Source organism: Eleutherodactylus coqui, chromosome 1 (assembly GCF_035609145.1).
Source record: "Eleutherodactylus coqui strain aEleCoq1 chromosome 1, aEleCoq1.hap1, whole genome shotgun sequence".
NCBI lineage: Eukaryota > Metazoa > Chordata > Amphibia > Anura > Eleutherodactylidae > Eleutherodactylus > Eleutherodactylus coqui.
Genome location: NC_089837.1, coordinates 163352633 through 163370549, shown reverse-complemented (window position 1 = coordinate 163370549; position 17917 = coordinate 163352633). Strand labels below are relative to the sequence as shown.

Sequence of the window (17917 nt, the reverse complement as noted above, 5' to 3'; positions counted from 1 at the left end):
AGCTTTAACCCTTTCCAATCCACTGTCTGACCTCTAAAGACGTTATGATTTAAGGCTGTACGCCTCCGATGCTGGAAGACATCCATCGGGGTTCTCTTACTGTATATTGCCAGCCTCTCTGCTGTCAGAGCCTATCCAATGTGTCACCTCATGCAGTACTGGCTTTAGCTAGCATATAGTGCTATTGTATAACGGCAGAAAAAGAGTAAGCCCCATAGGAAAACCATAATACAAATTGGATTGGAAAGGGTTAACAGTCAACCATTTAAGTCAACAAGAACACAAAAAAATGGAGTGTACACAGAGAACATCCATGTGCGCTCTGTTTTTTTTTTACTGACTATTGCTAAGCACTTCTAGGGAAAATATTGTGCCTCCCTTAAGTTTTGTGCATGTGAGAAAAAAAAAACACATGGATCACACATGGACATAAAAAAATGGATACAATGCATATGAATGTTACACGACTATACACACGCCTTAAAATTGGTCTGTTTTTCACACACACTATGTAAATAAAGCCGAATAAAAACTCAAGTCAATGTCATATGAAGGTGAACAACAACTTTACTGGCGAATTCGTGCACAAATACGGTAAGGGTGAGGTTGCAGCGTGGCTGCCTGAACGTAATCCAGTCTAGGGTGCTGATTGTCTTCTGGAAGCCTAAAACTGAACTTTCTCAAGAGGTTGGAAATAAAAATGAAAAGTTCTGTTCTGGCAAGCTGCTCTCCCAGGCAAACACGCTGACCTGCAGGCAAGAAAATGAAGATACGTTAGACAAGAACACCCCAATAAAACCTAAGGGTCTTCCCATCTGAGACATTTATGGCATATCAAAAGTATATGCCATAAATGTCTGATAGCTGGGAGTACTGGAAATGTGGATTTCTAACGTATATCTGTTTTCCCTTAGTCTAAACAGCAATACATCCATGGGGTATTTCTGTGTATTGGTAGGATAGATGGAATTTTTAATACCGTGATTAAAATTAAAGTAATCTAAATAATACAGAGTCGCTGTCCTCTAATTTGAAAATCTTGAAGTTAGCCCCAGCAGTCCTCCTAGACCTTGGCAATGAGACTTCAACTGCGGGGTGCTTTACAATAAGTCTGCTGAGTCACTAACATCTACTTTGATGGAAAAATGGGAAAGGGATATCAGTTCCACTGAGCCAGTACACTGGGTGGATATTCTGCAAACCCCCCCTAAATTATTGCTCAGTGAGGTGCATCACTTATCATGTCAATATAGAAGGTCAGTTAGCTAATATCTTTACAGAAAGAAATTTATCCTACATGCAATGCCACACATAAGTATGAGAATTTGTGGAGAAAATGGTTTAAGATGACAGGAGTAGCAGCCTTACATCTAATTAGAAACTAGGTCAAGGCTGAGAGTATGTTTTGTACGTCTCTCCTTACAACAAGTATTGTGGAGTTCCCCAGAGGAAGTATAACTATTAGTCCCCTTTTTGGAAAAAAAAAAAATATATATATATATATAAATATTTGTGGCAAGTTGGGGTTACTTGCCCGGGATCTCCTGCTTACTTCCCCCTGCTCAGGAGTGACAGCACCGCAATGACACGAAGAAACAGGGTAAAGTCCAAATGCTGGTTCCTCCAGCGTTTATTTTAGCATCGCAACGTATTTAGTATACACACAGTCCAGCATGTCATATGCAACTTCACACTGTTGTCCGTCACAGTGCACACAGCAACACATACCACTTCCTTCAGCAGACCTTCCAGGAAGGTGACTTCACCGCAACAGGCGACGAGCGAGGGGCCGACTACCCCTTGTCTGCTCCGTACTTCCAGGTCACTCACAGACCAGCACCAGGTCTACATAGACCTCAGGCCCCACAGGCCTCAAGGACACCAAGTTTGTGAGTGAGGGGAAATTTAATCTGTGTAGCCGCACCCTTGCAGGTGCAGGTTAACTAAACCAAACACAGTGACTGCGCTCAGAGGCCCCCTACAGGCCACTCCTGCTACTGCACTGTCACTATATATATATATATATATATATGAAAACGAATGTATGTATGTCTATCTGTCTTTGCAGCAACGAGCGACGGGTAAGCTAGTCTATATATATAAAAATGAATGTATGTCTGTCTGTGTGTCTGTCTGTGTGTCCTTTATTCACTACTACACCATTCATTCGATCGCCATGAAACTTTGGGAAGTCGTTGAGTACACTCCCGCGAAGGTTTCTGCCATAGTCCATCTATCCTACAATTGGTGGCGCGCGTCGCACCATAAATTCCGGAATAGGCAAAGTTCTCCAAACATGAACTTATCATATCGGATAAATACACAATGGCTCTCACATGGACAACTATATGTGGCCAGCTCACGCCTCGGAAAAGCTTCTGATTTATTCCCGTACGCACCAGATGGAAAAACAAAAAATATTGTGCTGAGGGAACATAAAAGCTGCGCTGTGATTGGTTGCTATTTCTTATACTGCTGAGGTATAATAAAAGCTGCGCTGTGATTGGTTGCTATATATTATACCGCTGAGGTAACATGAAAGCTGCGCTGCGATTGGTTGTTATATATTATACTGCTGAGGTAACATGAAAGATGGGCTGTGATTGATTGCTATTTCTTATACTGCTGAGGTATAATGAAAGCTGTGCTGTGATTGGTTGCTATATATTATACTGAGGTAACATGAAAGCTGCACTGTGATTGGTTGTTATATATTATACTGCTGAGGTAACATGAAAGCTGCGCTGCGATTGGTTGTTATATATTATACTGCTGAGGTAACATGAAAGCTGCACTGTGATTGGTTGCTATTTCTTATACTGCTGGGGTAAAATGAAAGCTGCGCTGTGATTGGTTGCTATTTCTTATACTGCTGAGGTATACTGAAACCAGTGCTGTGATTCGTTGCTATTTCCTATAGTGCTGAGGTAACATTGCATCATTGAATGGCTATGATTGGTTAGCACAGCGGCGGCTTTCATTGGCTGACATGAGTTAGCCAATCAGAGCATTAGCTTTCTGGAGGCAGGGCATTCAAGCCCCGCGTCCAGAAAGCAATGCCCTATCGGCGTGGAGGAGGAAGCGACAGCCTGCAGCAGCACCGTGGGAGGTGAGTATTGATTTTTTTTTATCTACAGAGTATTCCCGGCATATGAGTCGACAGTTGAGGGGCGTCTTATACGCCGGAAAATACGGTGTATGTATGTATATATATATATATATATATATATATGCTCTTTTTTTGTGAATGTGATGCTTAGTACAGTTGTGAAGATATGAGGAACACCAGACACATCCATGTGATATAGATTTAATACTTTTAATTATAAATCTGTATGCTAGCTTTTTCAAGTCTTCGTTTGGAGAAATCTGGGGAGATATAAAACTGTTGGGATGGGGGAGTAGGGTATCTTTTGTTTGTTTCAAAAAAATGTTTTTGAAAATGTAATAAAAAAATTAAGAAAAAAATTAATTTAAATGACAAACTTCACCCACTCACATTTTCCAACACACAGACAACGTTTTTAACACACCCTATGATTGCAATGGGTGCTCTGGTGCGTTAAAAAGCGCTGCAACGCACTAAAATAGAGCAGACAGTGTAATTTAGCAATCTAAAACACCCGACTGAGAAGCCCCATTGAAATTAATGGAGGCTCAGTACAGCGATTTAGCGGGTGTTTGAAAACACTGTAAACGCCTGTGTGAGAGTGAAGGGAAAAACAGCTTAAGGGTGCATTCAGACGACCGTATATCGGTTGGGTTTTCACGCCCAGCCGATATACGGCGTCTCTCTCTGCAGGAGGAGAAGGCTGGAAGAGCCGGGAGCAGTGTTCTGAGCTCCCGCCCCCTCTCTGCCTCCTCTCCACCCCATCTCCGCCCCTCTGCACTATTTGCAATGAGAGAAGGCGGAACAGGGGTGGGGCTATGTTCTGAGAATTAGCTCCGCCCCCATCCCACCTCTCCTCATTGAAAATAGTGCAGGGGGTGGAGAGGGGGCGGGAGCTCAGAGCACTGCTCCTGGCTCTTCCAGCCTCCTCCCTCTGCAGAGAGAGATGCTGTATATCGGCTGGGCATGAAAACCCAGCCAATATACGGTCGTGTGAATGCACCCTAACATTAGAAATCAAATCCTCACCATACCTAAACCAGGAAAGGGTCATATAAACTTCTCAAAGTATAGACCAATAGCTAATATTTTATGTTCTGATCAGAATTGAGGAGAGCTAACAGACTGAATGCAAAGTTGTCTCGGCTTTTCCTTAAGCATCAATTCAGGTTTATACCCAGTAAGCATGCAGGGGACAACATGGGACATATATTATAGATTTAATAGGTGTGGTTAATTGAGAGAATTCTCAAATTTTACTACTTAGCCTGGATGCAGCAAAGGCAATCGATCAACTCAGCCTTTTAGGTTTGCTACTATGGAGCACATAGGCTCTCAAGGACAGTTTATTAGGGCCTTACGTAGCTTATACTCAAACCCCTCATCTGCGGTTAAGCTTCCACATGCAACCTCTTTTATTTTTGCTATTTACAATGGCACCTGTCAAGGCTGTCCCTTCTCCTCCCTATTATTTGTCCTCTCCATATAACCCCTCACTGCAGTGATCCTTTGATGTCCTAATATTCAGGGAGTGAAGGTTTGGGGCAAAGAGTTTAAAATCGCATTATATGTGGATATCAGTGCTTGATGAACCAATTACACCCACCGCATTGAATGGTAAGGTCTAGGTATTAGCATGCTACCTCCTCAGATATATTTAGTACTGGTACATATACTAAAAGATGTCTTAAGATGCTGTTCGGTGTGTACAACAGATACAATATTCTATATTTCTCTATTTTTGTGAACATATTCCATACATACCTGATGAGAATGGTAAGAAGGCATCATTGGTTACAAATGTCCCATCTTCATCTAAGAAGTGCTTGGGATTGAATTTGTATGGAGTCTCCCAATGCTTTGAGTCATACAGGACAGAAGAAAGATTTGGGAGGATTATTGTACCCTGTAAAACAGTGGTCAGGAGAGTTAATTCTATATAGCATGGGAAGTTGCAATGTAAAGAGGGCCACCTTGGGTCAGTAAGTTAAAGGCTCTTTTACGATTATTTTTAAATTGTTCCAGTGCATCTAAAATAGAGAACCTCTTTACCGTGGGACTTAATTGGCGATAATAGCCTCTATAGTGCAGCATATTACCAGTGAGTAAAGGGTAAATACTTCAGAACCCTGTGACAGATTTACTAACACTGTCTAAAATTTAAATGGTATAAACTGCAGCAAATGTATCACAATGATTTTTCCACCTGCAAATCCTGATGGAAAATCAACAGTATTTACGCTATGTCTGGACTTAAGCTAAGACTACACTCACAGTAGCTGTGTTTGCGTAGGATTTTCTGCAGTAGAAAATCCACAGCAAATCTACAGCTAATCACAGAATCAAAATCCACATCTATTGGTTCAGATTTTGGTGCAGATATGCCTCAGATATCACCCTCTGCTGCGGATTTGAGTGCGGATTTTACCCTTTGCAGTGCAAACAATTGATATGCTGCAGATTTAAAATCCACTTCATGTCTCAATTCCGTGCAGAATTTTCCCCCACCCTGTGGATGAGATTTGTTAAATCTTATGCACATGGCTTGCACTGTAAATGCTTCATATTTTCTATGTAAAAATCCACAGCATTTACACCCATATTACTACGAGGCAGATCCTTTAAGGATTTTTCTGCACCAGAAAATCTGCAGTAAACCTGCTGAAAATAGCATATTAAAAGATGAAATCCATGAAAATTTCCAGCAAACTATTGGTGTACTACATTTTATAAATGTGAATTTTGTGGGGCTTTTTAACACAGAGTGTTGATGAGCTTTAAATCGAATCCAATATGCTGCTACTGTTAAAAAAATGCACAGCATTTACACCCACATGGGAACATGCCATAAAAGCTCCACATTTTGTGATGGAGAGCCTCTTATTAATTACTCCATACCCTATGCATGTGAGCAGTACTCGCTAGTCAGAGCAGCATGTGGAGCCATCCAATGCATACTAATGTAAATTGTGTATCAGGGAGTCAGGGAAGTTGTTTGTCCAGCACCACATCTTTCTTCAGCACTATATGGTAGCAGCAAATTGGATAAGATTTAGACAATTTTATTGCAGAAATTGACATGCAGTGCATAATTAAATCTGCAGCATGTCAAGTTCTGATGTGGATTTGTTGAAGATTTTCTCTATTCATTTTAATGGGGAAGTCAAAATTTCCAACAAAACCCAATAGGTGTGGATTTTATAGCTCATTTGGATCTGCAGCAAAATCTGCAATCAAAGAAACCCCAACTTTACTTGTAGTATGAAATTTAAAAAAAATACAGTCATCTTCTCTAGTGCCCCCATCCCAACACTTCTCTGATCCTTTGCCAGTCTCTGTAAACCCGGCCTCTCATTGAAAAAAGCGGCAGCGGTCACACGTGACAATACTTCATCACTGGAAGCGGAGTGTACAAAGAACGGCATGGGAGCAGAGAAGTGTTGCCAGGAAGGGGTAGTAATAGTGGCCTTTTGACACACTCAGATTTTCCTGCTTTTCTGCAGGAAAGACACAAAAACAATTCACAACAAAATCTGTGATTTAGTGCAGATTTGTCACTTTAAATTTCCCTGTGGATCCTTGTAGAATTGCTGCAAAAATGTCCTAAAGCAATTTTGCTACATGTGAACCTTTGAGCCTCTTTTATATGGCAGTATGTGGCCAATATTTTGCATTAGTATCTGCAAGCCAAAAACAGCAGTGGGTCCTAAACTTGCAAGACATACAAATCGTTCCATCATAGATTTTGTCAGCTTATTTTCCACTCCTGGTTTTATGTGATAAAGGCCGCCTGCAGACGGGCGGGTCGGATCCGGTGGCGAGGATTCTTGCCGCGGGACCTGACGTGACCGCCTGCAGGGACCAGCGCGCACTCACCCGCACCCACGGCTGCGGCTGTTTGATGTGCCGGCTTGCCAGTCAGCTGGCGCATGCGCAGACCGGAGCCGGCGGCGGGTGAGTGACATTTCTGTGCGGGGCTCTGCAAGCCCCGCACAGAAATCGGACATGCCGTGGTGTGATAGACATGATGATTATTTTGTATAAAATGTCTATCGATTTGTATAACGCAAATGTATTTTGCTGTTGTAATGACTTTTAGCTCTGAGGAGTTTAAAGGACACACACAATCTAATCATGGTATTTGCTAGACAATGGATGTATAATGTTAATGTTAGCTAAGTACATAGGAATTACACAAGTTGCACAACCAGCCTCTAAGAGTTAAAGGGCCATAGTGTTGTGTATATCTGTGTTAAACACTGAGTGTTTACCTAGCCCCCTTCCACTCCTCACACAAGCTAGTTAAACAATGGGTTGCCACATACACAGAAACTGCTTAAGGTTGCCTGCATAGAGGACAGAGTCCATGCCACATCCTGGCTAGTAGAGGGCGGGCAGAGAGGTGGGGGATTCTATATGATCCGACAAATGAGAATCCTATATGTTACTGATGTAATCTGTTGCACGCCCATTAAAGGCGGTTATCATGTGTTATAATAAAAAGCCTGAGCCTCTACACATTGTAGAGACTCTCCCGGTTTTAGACCAGCATTTGTGTCTGATTCTGGTCGATGATGTGTGCACACGATGCAATTCGGAAGCTACAAAATACCCCAAAACCTGCTGGAGAAAACTATAATCCAGCACAATTGGCGTCTCCTGGGTGGACCGAGTTAAGAGATTTTGATTTCTTTCATTCTGGAAAAATACAGAGATCGGCAGACGGCACGCAGAACTCAGGGGCCCGAAAATCTACAGAACACGGTAAGATTGCTTTATGTAAATCTACCGATGTGATCTGGGTTCTGACTGCTTTTCTGCCTGTTCCTGATCCAGAGTGATAAATCAATGAAAGGCAGGTAATATAGTTCTTTCTTACTCGGAAAAAAGACCACCGTTTTAACCTGCTTAAGGGGTATTTTGTATGCTGTGACTGTTGTGTCTGAGACGATTAAACACTGTGTATACAAGACCAAGAGATAAATTCTGTGAGGGTTAATGTGTCAGGAGGGCGGACTCGGCTGTTTAAGTCTGAGGGAACACGCCAGACACTTGCTCCTAGGTAAACTAGTGTGAGGTTAGGAAGATGTATGATACATATATTTACCTTTTATGATTGAGCGTGTTATGTTCTCATATGTGAAAAGGTATATACGTGTGAAGTATAGCCGTGGTGTGACGGCTGACTCCAGAAACTCTTGGTCATTGAAAATAATCGTCAGTCTCTGTGTATAGCTAAAATGTCCTGTCTAGACGGTGGGTTGATATAAAGGTAGATGAGATATATACCTTGAGCCGTTGTGGGTATTCTCCAGTAATCCTGTCTGTTTGGTATTATAGAAAGAATGTGCAGTGTTTATTATTGGGGGGAGGGCTGCTGATAAGAGTGAACTGAAAGCTTTTTCCAATTAACCCTTCTGTTTCCTTTGTCTAGTGTTTTGTAGAATTAATGTGCATTGTAATATGAGTGGGAAAGAGAGGTTATATTGGAAGGATTTGAAGAAAGCAGATTTTACAAGAGAAACACTACTGTGTCCAGAAACTTCGAATAGAATAGAGTTGAGCAGATTGAGAAGGTTAGGCATAGACGCAGGTTGTTTAGAGAATGGGGAGCAGAGTGAGCAAGGACAAAGGCCATAGAGCTTGTGATTTGGTTGCTGAAGGGAAGGCAGCAGAGTTTACTGAACAATGGGAAAGGACCAGGAAAAGTTGCAGAAAGAAATATCAGGTCATGGACAGATAAGATAGGCTGTAGAAAGTTTTCAGAAGATGAGCAGGAAGCCTAGCAGAAAGAAAGGCGTTTTTAGCTAGTTTTTTGGTATAACGTAGTTAAGAGATTCAAGAGGGGAAAGCATGTAGGGGGGTATGTGTATTGCTTATGAACAATGTAATGCCTTTGTGTTGACTACAGCCCCTCCCTGTAATGGCAGCCGTGCTTGCAATGTTTACAACCCAACATAGTGTGACTCTGCAGTAAATGTAGTGAGGCCTGCCCCCACCCTGAAGTTACTTCCCCCCATGTGCTCACTTTCGGGGGGTGTGATGTTACTTCCGGTCCCTCCCCATCTGGGACAGGACCTGGCCCCGCCCCTTCTTCCGGCAGCCATTTTGCCTCACCTGGGAGATTTGTAGCCCCGCCCCCTTCTGCCTCTGGCGGCCATTTTGTTGTATTTGGGAGGCCTACATTCCCCAATGCCACTGTATCCAGTGCTAACATCATGATTGTCTAAAGTAAGGTTTTGTTTGACCGGCCTTTGTTACACTCCAAGATGTGGCCACTTTGGATGTGTGATAAGTTCAGGAAAGCAAACCTTTGTGAAGATGCAGCTTGGGACATAGTAGATGACTAAGCTGGTTTATAGTGCATGGAAGATTGGAGTTGATGCATGGGGGGCAGAGACCGGGAATACATGACAGGGGACGCTCTCTCATGTTCCCAGGGGCTCTGTTTTCCACTGCCCTCTTCTCCAATGGATACTCAGACCGATGATGTTATGGAAGGCTCCTACAGATGGAATAATTTCCCTATAGTCACCCAGCAGACTTTTTCACGCAATTTGGTGAAGTAATTTAACTTTTTATGTGAAGAAAGAGGGATTGAATTGCCCAGAGTAGGATGTTAATTCATCCGTATTCTTTAGTTTTTCTTTAAGTCTTTTGTATATTCTAGTGTCAGTCTACACTGAAGCTATAATTATATTCCGACAGGAGAGTAAAAGCTAAACGCTGGCCATTCCCTGAAATACTATTACACTGGGTGACGTAAAATTTGAATTGTGTGGCGCCCCCTTGTGGTAAAAAATGCTAACTGCAACCTGAAAAAAAAATCTAAAGGATATTTTCGCTCAGACTTCGCTGCATATAATGTCACCTTGACCTACAAGGTGCTTGTTTTTGTGCCTCTTGGTTTACTAGTTTGAACGCAATGACTCTTTTTCCATTGAGTATTCCGGTTCAAAAGGGGGGAGGCATAGGTGATCTGGGTCATAGATGATCTAGGTGTTGTAGATCAGCTATTAGGCTTTTAAAAAAAAATAAAAAAAAGGAAATAAATGATTTTGTGCTACAAGATTCTGAGCCATGTGAAATAGAACATCAGCACGATTATTTAGTACTAATACAGTAAGAAACTGCAGGTATGCAAACAGTTATCAGAACCCCTGTTGATAATGCATATGTTGAGCTTTTTGCAGATGGTACCAGGGTGAGGACTGATGACTCCACATCGGATATGCAGTGGTCACACAACAAGATGTCCTAGAAGCAGAAGCTCTGCCTCCGCATGTCACAGTACAAGAAGCGGAATTGAAGGCCCTCACTGAGGCGAGTAGAGTGGCGAGAGGTAAGACCGGCAACCCTTTACACTGATTCCTGGTATGTATTTGGCATAGCTCATGATTACGGCCCAATATGGAAGGCCAGACAGTTTTTACCTTAGCAGGACAACCAATTGAGAATGGTGCAGTGGTACAGAGTCGCATGGAGGCCCTACTTCTACCTGACAAAGTTGAGAGTTCGCACCGATTCCTACACTGGAGAGGCGAGAGACGACACCCTCGCTGACAGCATAGCAAAGGCAGCGGCCCTCAAGCCATGGAAGAAAGAAGAAAGATACTGACAGCATGAGTCAGTGGTAAAAACTTTGGACATTGACAAAAATTTGGACTTTGATATGCTAAAGACTTTTACAGTTACAAGCCAGCAAGGAAGAAAAGAATAAATGGACTAATATGGGAGTAGCAGAAACAGGACAGCGTGTGGTGAACGGTCAACAGCACGTGCCCACCACAGTTCCTGTATCCCATGATGGCCCAGCTGATGGACGGAAAGACCCACCTAGTAAAGCAGCAATGACGACGACGCTTGAAAGACGATGGGCGACTTCTGGGTTCTCAGTAGCTGCTGCATCATTTGTCCAGTTTAGCATGATCTATGCCATGGGTGAGTCAGGGCAGACGTAAATTTGCCACATCACACTTGCCGGGACCACTCTACCCATTTCAGGGATTGCAAATTGACTACGTTCAGCTCCCACTTGTTGGGAAGTATGACTACGTGCTTGTTGTTGTTGATGTCTTTGCAGGTTGGAGGCTGACCCTGTTACCAAGGCAAACAAGTAGGTAACCGCAAAGAAGCTCATGAACAAGGTAAACTGTGAATATGGGGTACCAGAAGTGATTCAGAGTCAGACAGAGGTATAAACTTAGCAGGTGAATGTAGCATGTCATGTCTGCTCTGGTGTATCCCAGGCCTTTTACATACTGTACCACCTTTAGAGTAGTGGAAAGGTGGAGAGACGTAGTGGCACGCTAAAAAGTAAGACACTTAAAAATGACGCCACTTTGGAAAGACTGTCATCCAATAGCCTTATACAGTGTTAGATATGAACCCAGGGGGGATTATACTTTATCTCCCTACAAGATTGTTTGGGCTAGCCCCAAGGCTAGGTTGTTACTATCCTCAGTAGTTACAATTACAATCTGATGTGTTGACTGAGTATGTGATTTCCGTTGTTAAAGAACTAACCAAAGCCTATGCACAGGTGTTCTCTTCCAGACTCAGAGGCAGACACTGGGACACATATCTTGCAGCCTGGGGATTGGGTGTGCGTCAAGAAGTTCCTCAGGAAGCACCCTCTTGAGCCCCGATTTGATGGCCCCTACCAGGTGCTTCTGACTACTGCCACAGCTGTGAAACTAGCCGAAAGATTTACATGGATCCATCCATGCTTCATACTGTAAGAAAGCTTCAGATCCGGGAGACCAGTCTTAGTTGTGCCAAAGACATTACTCTGGTTAGGGCTAGTGAGAGAGGAGGGTGGCAACTGGAATCCTTAGTCGGAAGAATATGAGGGTATGGTTACCTTCTGGTATAACTCGTTCAATGCTCAAGTAGCCGCATATTCCTTCGACTATTGTACTGTGGTCCCGTGTCTAGGCGCAAGATCCCACCGCAGGCCAGATTTAGCTCAGTCCAGCTGGTTATATGACTTATATACCCGGGGAATACAATATGTTTGCGCCACTAATAACGTCTGGGGAGAAGACTGCCGTTATTGGGGATTAGTGGGATGTAACACAGGAATAGACTGGTCCTATAAACCGCGAAGTGTTTTAAATAAGAAAGATAGGAGCGGGAAATCCCTAATTAGTCGTATAACCCTCCTTGAGAATAATAAGGACAGCAGGTATTGGAAGGCTGAACTTAGTATGTTGCTTGGTTTTAATGCGGTTTTTACATTAACCATGGGAGATCCAAGCCCGGGGGACGGAGGGACTTATAGTCTGGGGACATACTGGTACGGGAGGACAGATCCCTTAGGGAAGTTTAAAATAAGGGATATGGTAGATGCACCCGAATGGAAGCCTTCACTTAGTCCCGTGCCCATAATTAACCCCCTCCGCCGTAAGATAAAGACCTTGACGAACATGATGATCATAGCCGACCCTACCTTTTGTGGACACCTTGACAGTAGCGACTGGCTACTCTGACCAGAATCTCTGGTTGGAGTTGATGAGGTACAATGCTAACAGGAACAACAAGTCTAACTGTTGCGTGTGCGGTAGTGCCCGACCACACTCGGGGATGGTCCCCCTAAATCTCCCTGTAGATGCTGAAGAGTGGTTTATTAGTCTCTTCACGAACATTTCCACTAATTACACTGTCCGTGAAAAATGGAAGAAGGAATACTCTATAACTACTTAAGTGTTTTGCACCGGAGAGAGTATTACTGACTACCCTGGAAACTACACCTGCCGGGCAAATAGGCAGGGTGGAGGGAGATTTTTGGGGAACTCACCAACGGGTATTGCTCCTCCTACGGTACGATAGGAGGGAAATAGATGCAGAATCAGGTCCAGTCCTCAGGAGACGTTTACTGGCTTTGTGGAGACATGAGGTAGAGGACCCGCCTGGAGGGTAATTGGACAGGGGAGTGTGCCTTAGTAAAGCCCTTATGCTCCTCCACATCCTGTCAGACAGCATTGAAGATAATGAGGTTACCCCCAATAGTTAATTTATCTCGATCCAACTCAGTCTGTGTTTTGTGGTTATCCTGTCATGTTGGTCTATCCTTGTTTTCCGCATAGGTATGGCGGTTCCTTCCAGTCTTGTCACTAGGTAGTGTAGGGTCAGGGTGAGGCGACCTGGACGTGTTCACCATTAGGACTATCTCCAGGAGGGACATTGGTGTGGGTGAAGATTAGGGAGTCCCACACCGTGCGTACCTGTGCACATTACTAGTATTGTAACATTATGCTAGAGCGAGAAGAGAGACCCCTGGTGGTAGTTTTGATCTACACGTGTACATTGACGTCATAGGATAGCCAAAGGGGGTACCTGACGAGTTTTAAAAAAATAGAGACCAAGTTAAAACTAGATTCGAGTCCATTTTCCTGGTCATTATGGTAAATAAACGTTGATTGGATTAATTATGTTTATTATAGTTAGCAGTGGTTTATAAATTATACTAGAGACGCCTTATAGGGACTAGTCGACCAATAGGACCTACCTCGACTATGACATTTTAAAATAGAATGGCCATAGATATGACTTTAGCTAAAAAGGGGAGTGTCTGTAAGATGATAGGGGAGACTTGTTGTACCTACATCCTAGACGACACGTGACCCGCGGGTAAAGACGCACTTGCCATTAAAGAAGCTGACCGCACTAACTAAAAAGAGCTAACTTTTGGGACCAGCACTCGCCATGGATGAGCGGGTGGTAAAGGATCCTGGCACAGACGGGCGTCGCTGTTGTATGTGAACTGATGGTTATCTTTTCTGTTCTAGTCTGCTGTGTTATCCCCTCTGTCAGAGAGACCTGTGAAACTGATGCTGGAAAAGCCGCTCCCACCATGAGTTTGCTGGATGCATCCCCAGAAGGAGTGGACAAGTCCTACACCTCCTTGAAGACTCTAAAACGAACCTTCAACGCGCTCCAGTTATAGGCTCATGCGCAGAGAACTGTGAAAATCAGATAGAGAGTTAGAGGATAGACATTTTAAGGGGGGATTGTGATAGACATGATGATTATTTTGTATAAAATGTCTATCGATTTGTATAACGCAAATGTATTTTGCTGTTGTAATGACTTTTAGCTCTGAGGAGTTTAAAGGACACACACAATCTAATCATGGTATTTGCTAGACAATGGATGTATAATGTTAATGTTAGCTAAGTACATAGGAATTACACAAGTTGCACAACCAGCCTCTAAGAGTTAAAGGGCCATAGTGTTGTGTATATCTGTGTTAAACACTGAGTGTTTACCTAGCCCCCTTCCACTCCTCACACAAGCTAGTTAAACAATGGGTTGCCACATACACAGAAACTGCTTAAGGTTGCCTGCATAGAGGACAGAGTCCATGCCACATCTTGGCTAGTAGAGGGCGGGCAGAGAGGTGGGGGATTCTATATGATCCGACAAATGAGAATCCTATATGTTACTGATGTAATCTGTTGCACGCCCATTAAAGGCGGTTATCATGTGTTATAATAAAAAGCCTGAGCCTCTACACATTGTAGAGACTCTCCCGGTTTTAGACCAGCATTTGTGTCTGATCCTGGTCGATGATGTGTGCACATGATGCAATTCGGAAGCTAGAAAATACCCCAAAACCTGCTGGAGAAAACTATAATCCAGGACAGTTTGAGATTTCACGCGGCCAAACCGTGGCCGTCTGCATAGGATTGCGTTTGTTAACACAATCCTATGCAGGCTTCTAGCGGCGGAAATCCTGCCGCGGAATTTCCGCTCATGTGCAGGCGCCCAAACACTGATACAAAATACTGGTCAGAATATTGTATGGGGTCTTAGAGTGAAATAGGCCAGATTCAAAGGGCCGTATGTGACTAGCGCCAGAGAAACTCACAGACCCTGCATTTTGCATGTCCTATTCTTGTTTTTGAAAAAAGGGTTATGCAGATTTTTCTTACAGACCATTGGTGAGGTTTGAAAAATCGTTCATCTGAATAGCCTCATAGGTCCATGGAATTCACAGAGAGGACACACGCTCACGTAGCTGCATGGGAATTCCCATTGGCTGGGGCTATGGATCAGCATGCAAATCAGAGGCAGAACTCCACTGCTTAACCTTAGATTTCTGCCATGGATTATTGTGACACAACTACGTCAGAAAATTCTGACACGGATTTGCCACATAAATCACCATATGAACGAGGCCTTGCTATCATTGTGTACACAGACAACTTCTACTAGATGCATACCTGTGGTAGGTTGAATCCACATAACTTTGTCTCTTTCATGCATTTTCTAACGACTCCAACAGAGACAATATTGCCAAAGCGCTGAATCTCATGGATAACAGCATTGGTGAATGGCAGCCGCTTCCTGTCTTCATAAGAGATCACATGACGGGGAGGAAGCATGGCATCCAACTCCATATGCACCTTTTCTAGACAGAAAGATGCAGTTATTTCAATAACTGAGGCAGAGAAGTCTAAGTGTTAGTTTAGAACGAAGCCCTTCACAATATAGACATAATAAAAGCATTCAAGTTTAATAAAGCTATTTTAGAACCAGGGCATCTTGCTCCTCAATGTAGAGAGAGTACGTAGGCGACAGACATACATACACGCATAACTTGGACAAACGTGGTTGAAAGGAACTCTCGTAAGTGGGTTCCTTCCTAGTAATCAGATTCACGATGCTCTCCGTTACTATTGATATAGGAAGGGATATAAGTTCGACTAATAAGTCTGCAAAGCAGAGTCAAAGTAGATTCAATAAGGATAGAATTTCTTAGTAACTCCCTTTATTAGTTTTCATGAGCGTGATAGATATGTTCTCATTTCACTTAACAGGCAAGTTGGTTCGTGATTTTTAAGAGTCACTTTGGTTCATGGTTCACTTAACAGGTAAGTTGGTTTGTGGTTCAACGTGTTTCTCTGCGAATTTAGCAGTTTATCAGGAACCTTATGAACCTTCCCTGGGTACGCAGATATGATAGATGCTATCATTTCAAGGGAATGCAGGAGGTTAGGCACACGTATTATGCATAACCTGCTCCATCTGATAATCTCGTCTGAGTTCTAGTTATTGATCTGGCGGTAGTTCAGTGAGCAAATTTTGCCTTCCTATGGTATTAATCAACTACTCTAATTGGGAGCAGCAGCTATGTGTCTATGGAGGACTCTTAGATAAGGAGTTTACCCAATAGTTGCTGTGTATACGCTAAAGGAAATTCTCCCATCAAGTGACAGAGAAAATTCCAAGTTATCCAGGCAGCCTATCCTCAATACCGAGCTGTTTCCAGCCACCTCGTACAGCAGTGTTACGAAATCCGCATCATTTTAGCATTCATATGAATACTATAAAAATCTGCACCATAGTTCATATGGTGTGAAATTTGCTACACTCAGATGTTTAAATCTGCACCGCGGGATAAAAAACTGACAATTATTGATATGGTTTACAGGCAGAATTTATGCCAGGAGGCTGCACACAGATTTGCCCCATTAACCAAGGCTAAGGGTGGTTTTCCCACGAGCGTGTTTTTGTGCGTACATAGGTGCGTACATATGTGCACACCTCTGTACAAGCAAAAACACGCGTGTATGTAGCTGCGAGCATTGTTTTCAGTGGAGCCACGGCTGCTGCCGGGATTTTAAATCCCTGGCTGCTCAAAGAACAGCACTACAGAGCTGGGACAGCTCAGAGAAGACGATTCTAGCTGATCGTTAAAGGGGTTGTCCCGCGCCGAAACGGGTTTGTTTTTTTTTTTTAACCCCCCCCCCCCCCGTTCGGCGCGAGACAACCCCGATGCAGGGGTTAAAAAAACAAACAGCACAGCGCTTACCTGAATCCCGGCGGTCCGGCGTCTTCATACTCACCTGCTGAAGATGGCCGCCGGGGTCTGATCCCTCCGTGGACCGCAGCTCTTCTGTGCGGTCCATTGCCGATTCCAGCCTCCTGATTGGCTGGAATCGGCACGTGACGGGGCGGAGCTACACGGAGCCGGCATCCTGCACGAGCGATCCCATTCATAAAAGAAGAAGACCCGGACTGCGCAAGCGCGGCTAATTTGGCCATCGGAGGCCGAAAATTAGTCGGCACCATGGAGACGAGGACGCCAGCAACGGAGCAGGTAAGTATAAAACTTTTGATAACTTCTGTATGGCTCATAATTAATGCACAATGTACATTACAAAGTGCATTAATATGGCCATACAGAAGTGTATAGACCCACTTGCTGCCGCGGGACAACCCCTTTAAATTCAGCTCAACCTGAAAAACGTAGTGCAGTCTTATCAGGACCACATGCTGAGTTGTTTCCCAAAGGAGAACAAAGGAGCTAAATGGAGATAAAAGACCTCCAGCTGTTAACTGCATTCAGCTAAAGACTTAATTTGCAGGCTAATAAGCTATTAAGTAGCTGAGTAGCTAATAGTTTATGCAAAATGATCGCTCAAAGCTGTCACTCAAAGTGTCGTTTGAACGATTTTTGAATGATCATTACTCCGTGTAAATGGGCCTTAACTCATTCTTTGGTAATTTTTCAGTAACCCTTGTTTATGGGTGGCATAGTGACTCATTAGCACTAAATTAGCAGATTTCAGATCTGACTTAAGGCCCATTTAGACACAACCTTATCGCTCACATTTCGCTCAAAGTCAGCTTTTGAGCGACAATGGTTGTGTGTAACTGCACTGACATCGTGCAGTTTTTGTTATGCCGTCGCTTATCATTGTCTTTCAGAGTACAACGATGAGCCTTATCAGGAATTCACAGTGGGATACATACTATTGTTTCAGCTGTATCCCGCTTCCTGATGACAGGCGGGGTATG

At 43.4% G+C, this 17917-nt stretch overlaps 1 protein-coding gene across 1 annotated transcript in view; it reads right to left on the bottom strand.

The window, feature by feature from the left end:
• Positions 1-559: 559 nt before the first annotated feature.
• The window catches only part of LOC136611005 (cytochrome P450 2J5-like), a 44311-nt gene continuing 26953 nt past the window's right edge, over positions 560-17917 (bottom strand). Inside the window, exons 7-9 of the mRNA XM_066590244.1 lie at positions 15337-15524; positions 4874-5015; positions 560-749 (exon numbers count right to left, since the gene is read on the bottom strand). Of these exons, the coding sequence (XP_066446341.1) occupies positions 568-749; positions 4874-5015; positions 15337-15524 (512 nt within the window). The 3' untranslated portion in view covers positions 560-567. The remainder of the gene's footprint in view (positions 750-4873; positions 5016-15336; positions 15525-17917) is intronic.